The sequence below is a fragment of the Somniosus microcephalus genome, chromosome 18, assembly GCF_052327205.1.
Source record: "Somniosus microcephalus isolate GS21.2 chromosome 18, FLI_Smic_1.0, whole genome shotgun sequence".
NCBI lineage: Eukaryota > Metazoa > Chordata > Chondrichthyes > Squaliformes > Somniosidae > Somniosus > Somniosus microcephalus.
In genome coordinates, this window is record NC_141004.1 from 26,832,787 (window position 1) to 26,846,884 (window position 14,098).

Below are 14,098 nucleotides of genomic sequence, written 5' to 3' on the forward strand. Positions count from 1 at the left end.
CATGATCTTATTGAATGGCGGAGCAGGCTCGAGTGGCCAAGTGGCCGATTTCTGCTCCTATTTCTTATGTGAGTCTGATGTAAGAAAATAATGTGCCTTTTTGATGAAACGTTTGAAAAAAATTGAATTATTAAAGCTTTATTTTCAAGGATCACATTAGTAGTCAACATCACTAAAGCAGCACCATGTAAACACTTAACTTCCTACCTCCTGGCTGACCTGGGCTAAGACTGGCAATCTATCCTGCTAGGCAAAAATAGAATGCAAAAGTGCCTGTTGTCTTCCAGTTGAGAGCTGTGCCCTCATGTTATAAATACCAGGCCGCCTCCATCCTCAATTACTTAGAAAGGATGGTGTGGAGATGCCAGTGTTGGACTGGGGTGGACAAATGTAAGAAGTCACACAACACCAGGTTTTAGTCCAAAAGTTTTATTTGAAATCACAAGCTCTCGGAGCGCTGCTCCTTCGTCAGGTGAAGTGGAGAGATGCATAAAGACACAGCTTATATAGTCAGAGAATAATGAAAAACAAAAAAGACAAAAAAACATTTTTTTTGCTGCAAATCACAGCAGGTCCAGCCGCATCTGTGTAGAGAGAACCAGCAAACGACGACTCGAGTCTGGATGATCCTACATCAGGTGGGGTTACATGTAGCGTCATACAGAATAGAACGGACTATTGCAAAGAAGCATACCGACCAGCTACGAGAAACCGCCAAACAGACGAGGCAACGGAACTACACTGCCTACATGCACACCAAGAACAGGAAGCTTGAGAAACTTGGCATCACCAGCAGCAGCAAACAAGCCTCCCCCGGTACCACGGTTGAAACCACAGGGAAGTCCATCATCAACTTGTCCGACCACACCCTTCAACCAGACGAAATTGAAGTTCTCAGCCGAGGGCTCAATTTCTGCCCCACCACCAAAATGGACCCCATCGGTCTCGCGGCAGACACAGAGGGATTCATCAGGAGAATGAGGCTCCGGGAATTCTTCCACAAATCCCAAGATGTCAGCAGCGAACCCAATGAGACAACCAATGATCCGGAACAGCAGACAGAGGGATCCGCAGTGCAGCAACCGAAGAAGAGTCAAATTGGACCCCTCCGGAGGGTCGCTGCCCTAAGCTTGACATGTATGCTCAAGCTGTCAGGAGATGCATCAACGCCAGATTCATCAGCCGCACTTACAAGACAGTCCAGAATATCACCCGAGCACAATGCAACGCCATTCACGCTCTCAAGACCAACCGCAACATCGTCATCAAACCAGCAAAGGAGGAGCCATCGTCATACAGAGCAGAACGGACTATTGCAAAGAAGCATACCGACAACTGGACAACCAGGAACACTACAGACAGTTACCCGCAGATCCGACCAAAGAACACACCCGCCAACTAAACAGACTGATCAAGACCGTTGATCCAGACCTTCAAAGCATCCTACGCACTCTCATCCCACGTACTCCCCGCGTGGGAGACTTCTACTGCCTCCCAAAGATATACAAAGCCAACACACCCGGACGTCCTATCATATCAGGCAACGGAACCCTGTGTGAGAACCTCTCTGGATACGTCGAGGGCATCCTGAAACCCATCGTACAGGGAACCCCCAGCTTCTGTCACGACACTACAGACTTCTTACAGAAACTCGGCACCCACGGACCAGTTGAACCAGGAACACTCCTTGCCGCGATGGACGTCTCGGCACTCTACACCAGTATCCCCCATGATGACGGCATCGCTGCGACAGCCTCACTACTCAACACCAACAGCCAATCTCCAGACGCCATCCTACAGCTCATCTGCTTCATCCTTGACCACAATGTCTTCACCTTTGACAACCAGTTCTTTACCCAAACACACGGAACAGCCATGGGGACCAAATTTGCACCCCAATACGCCAACATCTTCATGCACAAGTTCGAGCAAGACTTCTTCGCTGCACAGGACCTCCAACCAACGCTATACACCAGATACATCGATGACATTTTCTTCCTATGGACCCACGGCGAAGAATCACTGAAAAGACTACACGATAACATCAACAAGTTCCATCCCACCATCAAACTCACCATGGATTACTCCTCAGAATCGGTTTCATTCTTGGACACACGAATCTCCATCAAAGACGGACACCTCAGCACTTCACTCTACCGCAAGCCCACGGACAACCTCAGGATACTCCACTTCTCCAGCTTCCACCCTAACCACGTTAAAGAAGCCATCCCCTATGGACAAGCCCTGCGAATACACAGGATCTGCTCAGACGAGGAGGAACGTGATGGACACCTACAGACGCTGAAAGACGCCCTCGTAAGAACGGGATATGATGCTCGACTCGTCGATCGACAGTTCCAACGGGCCACAGCAAAAAATCGCATAGACCTCCTCAGAAGACAAACACGGGACACAACCAACAGAGTACCCTTCGTCGTCCAGTACTTCCCCAGAGCAGAGAAACTACGCCATGTTCTTCGCAGCCTTCAACATGTCATCGATGACGACGAACACCTCGCTAAGGCCATCCCCATGCCTCCACTACTCACCTTCAAACAGCCGCCTAACCTCAAACAGACCATCGTTCGCAGCAAATTACCCAGCTTTCAGGAGAACAGCGACCACGACACCACACAACCCTGCCACGGCAACCTCTGCAAGACATGCCAGATCATCAACACAGATACCATCACACATGAGGACACCACCCACCAGGTACATCGTACATACTCATGTGACTCGGCCAACGTTGTCTACCTCATACGTTGCAGGAAAGGATGCCCCGGAGCATGGTACATCGGCGAGACCATGCAGACACTGCGACAATGGATGAACGGACACCGTGCAACAATCGCCAGGCAGGAGTGTTCCCTCCCAGTCGGGGAACACTTCAGCAGTCAAGGACATTCAGCCTCCGATCTTCGGTTAAGCATTCTCCAAGGCGGCCTTCGAGACACACAACGCAAAGTCGTAGAGCAGAAACTGATAGCAAAGTTCCGCACTCATGAGGACGGCCTCAACCGGGATCTTGGGTTCATGTCACGCTACATGTAACCCCACCTGACGTAGGATCATCCAGACTCGAGTCGTCGTTGGTTGGTTCTCTCTACACAGATGCGGCTGGACCTGCTGTGATTTCCAGCAAAAAAGTTTTTTTGTGTTTTTTGTTTTTCATACAGACTCCAGCATCTGCAACATTTGACCCCTTGTGACCCCACCTCATTGTTCTTTGATGTAATGTTTTCCTGACTGACCTGTTTGGACACCATTCACACCTTTGATTGCTGTGATTATCTCTCTGCCGAGGTGTGATAAATAGCAGTTAGAAAGATTACCTGTAATCATCTGGCATTATTCTCTGACTATATAAGCTGTGTCTTTATGCATCTCTCCACTTCACCTGACAAAGGAGCAGTGCTCCGAAAGCTTGTGATTTCAAATAAAACTGTTGGACTATAACCTGGTGTTGTGTGACTTCTTACACTTAGAAAGGAGAGCAACAGTCCATGTATTAGCATTTGTGATTTTAAGTATTGATAGATGTATTCTCATCAACTGAAAATGTGGGAAGATTGAATTTGTAAATGTTAATAGAAAATGTACAGTTGATTTTGTGCTTAATCAAAATGACTTACGACATTGATTGTACAAGATTTGCGTTTATTGACCTCAAAGTATAGTCAGCTTTCCTGTTAAGGAACCACCATTTGTCCAAACTCAAATCATCTTTATCACAGATTTTGGTGTAATTAATACAGAAAGGAAAAAAGCAACATTGAGATTAAGAATATCGTGCATGGATACTTCTACAATACACCAATCTTATCTAAATTTACACTAAATACATTTTTGATCTTTATCCAAAATAGAACACTTAAATAAAAATGTTTCATCTGATGTCAAACTCACTATACAAATCAAAGTACAGATTAGATGCAGGGCAATCCTCCTCCTTCCCCCTCTCCCCATTTGGTAAAGAAATTTCCATTGTGATTTTTAAACTTGTACAATATAGAGATTATAAGTAGATGATTCTGGCAGATATAGGTACATAAGGATCATATAAACAGGTCCAACTTATAACATATACACCATTATTTTATGCCATAAAAGTCAGTACTTCATTAAAAAGTATAGAATACTTTAAACTTTTACTCTGGGGTTCCGACACGCTATATACATCAGATGAGTTAACACTCATCTATTGGGAAAGTAAATCAAAATAAAAAAGATAATCAAATACTTACTTAATATTTTTATAGGACATTATGTATTTTTATTTGATTAAGTTTTTAGATTGTTTGAGAAGCTTATAAAATGTGTACAAGGTAATGTAAAAAAAAGAAAATACTCAATTGAAATACTAAAAAATGAATTTTCCTAATCCTCCCATGATTGCAATAGCTATAGCACGAGATCAAGGCTGAATCTACATGTTAAAAGATAATGTGCCGGAACCATGCTACAGTATTACATAAAATAAAGGGCTTGTGTATTATACAATACACAGCAGAATAACATTTTGTTCAGAAAAGTACTTTAAAAAAGGCATACCTGTTAAAAGCATACCTGTTAAAAGCATATGTTTTATATGCTTTACATACAGTTTAAACAAGCTGTAACATGCAATCTATTACTGGCAAAAGGTCTCTTCAGAATGTGAGTCACAAATATGAAGTGTACGTGTGCACCAAGTCAGTGTGAAGATCCTCTGAAGTTAACTAGGCGATATCCACACTTAGTTCGTAGTCAGTAGAAAATCCTTTTGGGTAAAAAGAGCATATCTTCATTTAGTTGTTGGAGGGTACACCACAGTTATTGGTTGTTTTGTACCAGGCCGGATAGTAAAGGTCCGACCAAAAGATTGAGAGAGTTGTGTATTCTGTGAGCTGGAAAGGAATGGGAAGATTCATAAAACTTTTTTGCTTTGCAATGGTACCAATTTAAAACTACAAGGATACTGCAAATCCAGTAAATATCACGAGGTGGTCAACTGCACCAGTTACTGGTAATGCTGCATTATTGCGTAATTTGCGCTCAGTAACTTAATTCTTCCCATTGCACAAGAACGAAGGATACCATTAATATCAGGAAGTCACTAAAGCTCTCCAACGTCAGTAGATAAAAATTCCACACAATAATCTGAGTATCATTATTGAGCAACCTCAATTACTAGTTGTATTTATGATTGTTCTGGTCATGTCACTTTCTAGCAATCTCATTGGCTGCTGGGGATACTTTTGCTTCCCTGCATTCAATAGTCTGCCAGAAGTTCAACAGCTATTATTGAATACTGATGTTAGTAATTGCTGCTCAATGCAGAGACACAAAGAATTTTGAAGTAAACATTTAATTTAATTTACATGATGTATTAATTAATTAAACTTTTGATCATTTTAGCTAACATTTCCACAACAACTATCATTGCAGGTGTAAGGTAGAACTTTTAATTTATCAGTTATATTTTCATTTATATAGTTGTGACTTTTCCTTTTGGTCTATAAACAACACAACAGGAGATGAACTACAGGAAACTCTTTTTTTTATCCGGCACCGACGGGACCGGCGTGGTGCCGGTTTATCAAAATGTCCGGATTACAGAGAGGTATAGTAAAAGGTACGAGAGCTCTGTACACAGCAACAAATCCAGGCTTCCCTGTTGCTTAGCAACAGGTGCAGGAACCCCAGCCGCAGACCAAGCGTCCCTGTTGCTTAGCAACAAGTGCAGGAACCCCGGTTACACAGGCCCAGAGCCAGGAACGGCCACTAATATGAAGTAAAACTTACCTGAACCTACTCCTGAATTTTGCCGGTTAACAGAGATTTCTGGTTATTTAGGTAAATCGAGAGTTTCCTGTAGTTAGTCATTAACAATTAGTAAGGAGCTAAAGAGACAGTAATAGAATCGAATGGTTTAGATAAACTCTATGGACTTCCTTGAACTTTGTTCTTAAAAAGGGTTATTCTTTTATTAACTCCAGGACAGATTTGAACTCACCTTTTAGACCCCCTGTCAGTGTTTAAATTTTGCACCTTAGACTGCAATTCATCAATAACTTTATTCTTCACTACCAGTTTGTTTGTCGACGGTACAGTTTCTGTCGGCTGCTGTTCCATCTTTGGTACACTTTTTCCGTAAGCTTTAGACACTAAATGGGAAGGAGAACTGTATGAACCTGAAACTTGCTTTGAATTCTGAAATTTTGCAGAAGCTCCATTCACAACAGCGCTATTGGTAAATGCTGGCTTTTCGGCTATTGATGGCTTCTGCCAGTCGGAGCTTGTTGTGACAGGAGACGACAAAGTGTTTAATGGCAATCTGTTAATGAAACAGGAATTTTTATTGGTTGCGCTGTTATGCTGATTAGATGTTAAACGGTCAGCACTTTCATAGTCTGAATTGGCAGCGTGTGGATGGTCGCTCCCAGATTCATCATTGACTTTTCTTTCTGGTTTGGAAGAATAATCTCGGTTATCATCATGGTTAGAAAATTCGAATGGCGGTGGCAAAAATCCGAATGAGAGTTCTTCATTCACTTCATCACTGAAAAGTGGAGGAGGTGGGATCAGAAGTGAAGACATGTCAACATCTTTTTGAGAGTCTTCTGGTTCTGCACTTCTATGAGATGTGGAGTTCAGTGAAGGTTCAGACCATTCAAGACTCTTTTCAGCACTGTTCAGAGGACTGACTAGGTCATCTACATGCTTAGTTTGTGCTGTACTGTCTTGTTCTGCCCCTGATATCAAAGAATTATCCTTGTAATTAACATTTGGGGTGATTTGGAATGTATTTGAATTTGTTGACTTAATGCACCGAGTGCTTCCCAAGGATAAGCTTGATACCTCGGACCCTGCTTTGGGAATTCTTTTTTTTTTGGTAGCATCTCGCTGTTTTGCAGCCATAAGAAGAGCCAGTGGTGAACGTGGATCTAAATTCTGCTCTGTGGTAGGGAGAGTTTGTTCTGGAGCAGAATCTGGAGTCTCTGCAGTTACTTGGGCTGTTTTGACCAGTCTCTCGGCTGGTTTGGAGTACTGAAAATCTGGCATAACATTTCCTGAGGAACTCTGGTTTTCAAAATCTCTTGTCACAGAGGATTGTGTTTTTACCTCTGCTCTGTAGTTCCCATATTCTATTCCAGAATCAATGGTTGAAACAGGTGAACTGGTGAAATTTTGATTATTGTTTGAATTGGTCTGCCGAATATCCATGTTATTGATCCAGTTCTTTTCTTTTTCATCTAGGATGGGATGGTCTATGGAGAAGCCAGAATGTATGGGGTGTATTCCTGTGTTTTGTACTGATTTAGATTGTTGCATCAGTGTGCTGTTCTTGCGAGCTGGCTTTTGTGGTTTAGGTGGAACAGAATCTATCTGCACTTTATTCACACCTGGATCGTCAGTGCCTTCATCCGTCACTACTTTTTTGTGCATGGAAGCATGGTGGTTACCTCCATCGATGTGGTCCATGGGATACTGGTCAGCATCTTTCATGATTATCATGGATTTGCTTTTATTTTGTTGGTCAGATTCAAATGAGGTTTCGGATTCGTTAATTGGTTCCGAAAATCCATATAGCTTGGCTGTTGTTTTAGGATTGAAAGTTGATGCAGGAGAATCTGCTGTGTACAAAGATCGATTATTTGAAACTGATATTTGTGAAGCTGTAGGAAGGAATTTGGGGGAGGATAGTGCATCTCTTTCAGGTTTGAGAGGAAAGTTTACATTATGCTGCATTATATCCCTTTGTGGAGGAGGTGGTGGCAATTTTTTAGGACGTTTAACTTGATTAGGTTTTGAAACATCATCTTGCAGAGGAGAGTTGAGAGAATAATCACTAGGTGGAAGAACTGGGGGAGGTGGAGCAGCTGCTATTTTTGGAGCAGATGGAGGAGACATTTTGGGGAACTGACCACCCTTTTGAAGAGATCGTTGAGGTGCCATTATTGGAGGTGGTGGAGGAATCATGTTTGGAGGTGGTGGAGGAGGAGTCGCCATGGGAGGTGATGAAAATGTTGTTTCAGGAGGTAGGTAGGCCATTTGTAGGTTTGGAGTAGGTTTTTGTAGTGATGTCATGTTTGGTGGTGGTGGTGGTGGAGCCATCTTTGGAGGTGGTGGAACAACCACTTCATAAGGCAAATGGGTCACATGTGGATTCTGATGAGCACTTTGTATTGGAGGTGGTGGAGGAGCCATTGGTGGAGGTGGTGGAGGAGCCATTGGTGGAGGTGGTGGAATCCAGTCATCCTCGGTCATGGTGAAGCTCTGTCCATAGTTTCCAACATTAGCTTTGTTGTTGCTGTCTTTTACATCACTGCCTACGTAATGGAAACATAATAATTAGTTAAAATTTATCTTTGGTGATAACAGAAAAAATACATTTTTTCCGAAGTACTTAAGGAACAAGGGATATGTCGAACATTTCTTCTTCCAGTCCTACGGAGGTCCCCTCCCTGAACTCTTTTTCTGGTATATTGATGACTGTGTCAGTGCCGCTCCCTGCTTTTGTCCCGAATTGGAAAATTTCAGCAACTTTGCTTCTAACTACTTGGTTTCCTTCTGCCACATTCCTAGGCCCAGGAGTCTTTTCCTCTTTGCCATATTTTCCATGCTTCCCTCCTCCTCTATTACATATAATTACATACAATTTACAGTACAGAAACAAGCCATTCAGCCCAGCTGGTCTAAGCCGAACACTAGCCTCCTCCCACCCTCTTTCATCTAACCCCATCAGCTATTCTGCTGTAAACATTTACATCTCCCCTGGACTGAACTTTGTTTCTTTTCTTGTCCCATTACTACCCCCTTTTGCCTTGTATCATTATCACTTTTGTAATGTAATCACTCCTGTCCTCCACCCCGTCACAGACCTCTTCCTTTTGTTAATCTCCTGCCCCTTTCCACTGGCTCTGTATATGCTTAAAAGCTGTTCCTCTCGAACAGCTTCCAGTTCCAATGAAAGGTCATCGACCTAACACATTAACTCCGTTTCTCTCTCCACAGATGCTTCCAATTTCTAAATGTTTTTAATTATGTTTCCTCATTCTTAAAACCTTGATTAGTCTAAACAGTTTGACACAATCCCAATTATTCATTTATTATTAACTTCTCATCATTTTGAAAACCTACTTTTAAATAACTTAGATTCCCAAGACTAGGAATCATCATTCCTATGCTATGGTCACCAAACAGTATTGTGTGCTTCTATAATGGTCGAGTTGTTCGCCTTCCCAACTCAAGAATTAGATTATTTGATTTTTTTTCCATAAGTAAAAACACAAACATTATGCACTGTTTCACTTGCACACAACTGTCAAAGATTGTTCAATTGGAGAAAACTTGTATTCATGGAGCAAGAGCTTATTTGTTACTATGGTTACTTCAAATTATATTTCTTTGCATCACAAAAATCAAATTAGTTGGATTAATGTTCCATGTAAATAATGTTCCACGTAAATAAAAGTTTGTGAAAATAAATGCTTCTATAAAGTATCGTGCCTAGCTCCCATTATGTGTACTTGGTGACGCCTAACTCATTAGGTCAACATAGAAGTCAAAATAGGCTCGTTTCCCCAGTGTTCACTGAAGTCGCAAATGTCATTTGAAGGTTCTTTACCTTGAACAAAAAAGGACATTGTTGGAGTTTTCAAGTACGAGAACTCTGGGTTCACAAGGATTTTACAGAACTTTGCCCAAAAGAGCAAAGCGCTGTGTATGTAAGAAAAAGAGGATTTTTTTGCCACCAATTACCTCACCTTCACTTCTCCTTTGCAGGCTGCCCTTCACTACCTCACCCAAGCGACTAAATTATTAATCTACAAGTTTTGATAGTGAGCAGCAACACTCTTTGACTGCTGGGACATCAAAATGGAGGCCGATCATTTCCTCACCACTCAATACTGAGAGGTATGCTTCACCTGGACAGCGATCAGGAGAGAGGCCCCCTAGCCTACCGTTCCCTCCCTAACATGAGGCGTTGAGCCCAAGAGATGTTTTTGGGGAAGATGCAGTAAAAACATGAGGTTTTAAAGGACAAATTAGAACAAGATGAAAAACAAAGTCAAAAAATAGAAAAAGGCCGAAGAGAAAAGAGAAACCCCTGTTAGAATAAAAGAATAGGGAAAATAAAAAACAAAATAATCACATGAATCCTTATCTTATTCAGACCATTACCATTTCCAAGATCACAGTAATGGTTTTTTCAGACTCCTGAAATGTGGTCCTGGGGTATTGTTACTGATAAACCTGTGCTTACTTTCAACTTAATTCTTCCTAAATTCATACACTACAGGTCTGTTTTCTCTTCTATTCCCTTACAGTCTACAATATTAGGAGAATAGACGGGGTACCCCTCTTATAATTTACACAGGCCACAATTCCCTACCCCAAGTCATCTATCCAGAGTTACTAAAGTATTCCAAGTGGACAGGTTGTGCTTTATTAATTTGATCTTCTTCTTAGGCAGTCCCTCGGAACCGAGGACGACTTGCTTCCACATTAAAAATGAGTTTGCCAGTGACTGGTGAGTCCAATGCGGGACCTACAGTCTCTGTCACAGGTGGGGCAGACGGTGGGTGGGGTGCTTGGGTTGACTTGCGCTCCTTCTGCTGCCTGCGCTTGGCTTCTGCTTGCTCCCGGCGAAGAGACTCGGGGTGTTCAGCGTCTTCCCAGATGCTTCTCCTCCACTTTGTGCGGTTTTGGGCCAGGGATTCCCAGGTGTCGGTGGGGATGTTACACTTTTTCCAAGGAGGCTTTGATGGTGTCCTTGAAGTGTTTCTTTTGCCCACCTGGGGCTCTCTTGCCGTGCCGGAGTTTCGAATAGAGCACTTGTTTTGGGAGTCTCGTATCGGGCATGCGGACAATGTGACCCGTCCATCGGAGCTGATCGAGCGTGGTCAAAGCTTCGATGCTGGGGATGTTGGCCTGAGCAAGAACACTGACGTTGGTTCGCCTATCCTGCCAATGGATTTGCAGGATCTTGCGGAGGCAGCGTTGGTGGTACCTCTCCAGTGCTTTGTGGTGCCTGCTGTACATGGTCCATGTCTCTGAGGCATACAGCAGGGCAGGTATCACTGCTGCTCTGTAGACCATGAGCTTAGTGCCGAGTTTGAGGTCCTGGTCTTCAAACACTCTTTTCCTCAGGCGACCGAAGGCTGCACTGGCACACTGAAGGCAGTGTTCGACTTCGTCGTCGACATCTGCCCTTGTTGACAGTAGGCTCCCGAGGTATGGAAAGTGGTCCACGTTGTCCAAGGCCTTGTCGTGGATTTTGATAATCGGGGGGGCAGTACTGTGTGGCGGGGGCAGGTTGGTAGAGGACCTTTGTCTTACGGATGTTTAGTGTAAGGCCCATGCTCTCATACGCTTCGGTGAAGGTGTTGACAATGGTTTGGAGTTCGACCTCCGAGTGAGCGCAGACGCAAGCGTTGTCTGCATACTGTAATTCGACGACAGAGGATGAGACGAGCTTGGATCTGGACTGGAGGCAACGGAGGTTGAACAGTTTCCCGTTTGTTCTATAAATTAGCTCCACTGGTTAGTAGCAGGAATTACATAAATTGTATGAACATGTGAGGGAACACCATTGTGTACTAAACCACCTAAAATAATAATACCAAAATAAAAACTCAATATGTAACTACTGAAAATGTAAGAGGTGGAAATAACACAGTATTTATAAATTGGACTTTTTAAACAATATTTTTTTTTTAAACCAATGCCTTTTCATCACTTTTTTTCCCCCAAAAGGTAGATTTTATCAAGCCACTTTCAGCAATGCCAAACATGTCAACCAAACATATACCTCCAATTACTGTTGTTCTTGGAATCTTAAGGAACGATCCTAGGTCTGGCACAGTTGGAGTTGGCACAGCAAGCCTCGGACGTTCATGAAAGGGCTGTAAAGAAAAATGAACTCATTCATTTCCTATTTATACATTGAGTGGTTGCTCTTACAGGCATGGTTCACTTTAAACTGCTCAAGTTTTAAATGCCTGTCACCCGTCAACAATCACAGTATAGTTTAAAAGGAGAGTGGAAATATAGAAGGAATTCAGTTTGTTTCATGTATTTCACCGTTTTAGTTTAGAAAATAAAAATCGGGTGGGCATTTTGAACAATAAAAGATTGAGGTGAACTGAAAGCCGGCGTAGAATTTCTGAGCTGTTCTCCCGATCTCCTGCTGAAATTTCACTGGGAGGTCGGCGGAAATCCCAGAGAAACGGCATAAACACCCATTTGTACCATTTCTCTGGGGATTCCACTGAAGTTACGGCAGGAGACTGGGAGAACATCTGCAGAAACTCTACCACACCATGTTCAGCATTGAACACAAAATTCATCCCACAAGTGTGGGTGATCAAATAACCAGCAGGAGGCATGAATGAATTGTTTAAGTTCCCTCCGCCATTTATGTGAGCTATACATTCCATGCCTAAATACTGAATACTCAGTTTATGTTTACAATGGCACATTTCATAACTAGAGACTTTCTGTTCTTTCCTGTTTTTCTGTGGACAATCACGGTGAGACCATGGTGGTAAATCAGGCAAATTGCAAATGATGCAATAGAAGTGTTTTTGTCTACTCTATCTAATTGAGTTTATACTTGTAGCAGATGTATACATATTAATCAGATCCCTTTCTTAGTCCTTCCACAATCTAATGAGGTGTCTTAGCACAGAAGGCCATTTGGCCCACTATGCCTGACTGTTCTCTGAAAGAGCAATCAATGTAGTCCCTATCCTTTCCCCATTCTGCCTTAAATTTTATTTTTTCAAATATTCGTTCACTTTTCTTTTAAAAGCTATTATGGATTCTGCTTACATGACCATTTCTGATAGGCCCCAACCGCGTAAAAAAAGTTCTCCTAACCTCTCTTTTCATTCTTTTGGTGATTATCTTACATTTATGCCCTCATTACCAACTCACCAATTAATAGAAATAGTTTTTCCCTATTTACTTATCAAAACCCTTCATAATTTTGAACACCTCTGTGTATTCAATAGTTTTTCACTCACTACTCACGTTCCTAATACAGTTGGGCCGCATAAAGAAACAATTTGCAATATAAAATAAAATCTCCATATTGCAATTTGATTTCCACACTTGTAAAAGTTAATATTCAGTGCCGGTGAGGTTAGTTCGTATCTATCAGGTAAGTACAGCAACTTTAGTCAGAAGGCGAGATACCATTATCGCGCAGCTTATGGAGGAGCAGGGCATCTCGGACAGCAACTTTCTGATTTCCGCATTTAACTGCACACGTGATTGGTGGAAGTTGCTGTCCGATTTTCACGTAAAGAACGGTGAGCGCTGTTATCCTCACCGTTATTTCTACTGCTAAATCCGGCCCAATGTGTTTTAAAGCAGTGGAACTTGTATTAAAAGAATGTTTTTTTAATTTGGCCTGTGCATTAACTGATGTCTCGAAAACTGTTCCCGTTCAACTACTGGAAACCATCCAAAATAAGTTTCCAAATTTTTCTTTGCACATTATGCTGTTCATTTTGGCTCATATGAACAACCCAAAGCAGCAGAGACAAGTGTCTCTGGGTCCCAATCAGGAATATGTCAATCGCAACTTACCTTGCACCTCCACCCATCCCTCTCTCTTTATATTATCATATCCCCATCTCACTAGCCACCCTCACACTCACCCTCATCCTCATCCTAGTGCAATCATACCAACTAACAGCACACAAGTGTAGCCACTTGGGTGTTTTATGCAATGTTCATGTAAAGTTTCTGTTAATGTGGTGTCAAACATTGAAATCTTTATTTTCAACACTTTGCATTCTTGGACAGATTTGTGTGCACCTTTGGAAGTGGCTTAGTGAGTTGCAGTGAATGGTGAGACATAACGGTGCCCCCCGCAATGGTCATGAGTGTGAAAGGAATGGCTTGGACATTGTAGGGATGCTTTATGCTGTTGGTGTGGGGTGGTGCCAAACTGGTGCATCATGTGGCAGCCAAGGTGTACAGCATCAAGTGAAGTAAATCTGACCATGGTGAGGCTATCCCTTGCCTCCCGGGCAGCAATGTGGTCGGGTGCTGATGCCCTGTGTAGCATCAGTTGATTGTGGAGAAGGTTGGTGTTGTT

General features: G+C 42.6%; 1 protein-coding gene across 1 annotated transcript in view; it reads right to left on the reverse strand.

The window, feature by feature from the left end:
• Positions 1-3,639: 3,639 nt before the first annotated feature.
• LOC147105160 (uncharacterized) overlaps positions 3,640-14,098 on the reverse strand; it is a 59,221-nt gene continuing 48,762 nt past the window's right edge. The window contains exons 3-5 of the mRNA XM_086011252.1: positions 11,801-11,894; positions 5,999-8,315; positions 3,640-4,889 (exon numbers count right to left, since the gene is read on the reverse strand). Of these exons, the coding sequence (XP_085867378.1) occupies positions 4,787-4,889; positions 5,999-8,315; positions 11,801-11,894 (2,514 nt within the window). The 3' untranslated portion in view covers positions 3,640-4,786. The remainder of the gene's footprint in view (positions 4,890-5,998; positions 8,316-11,800; positions 11,895-14,098) is intronic.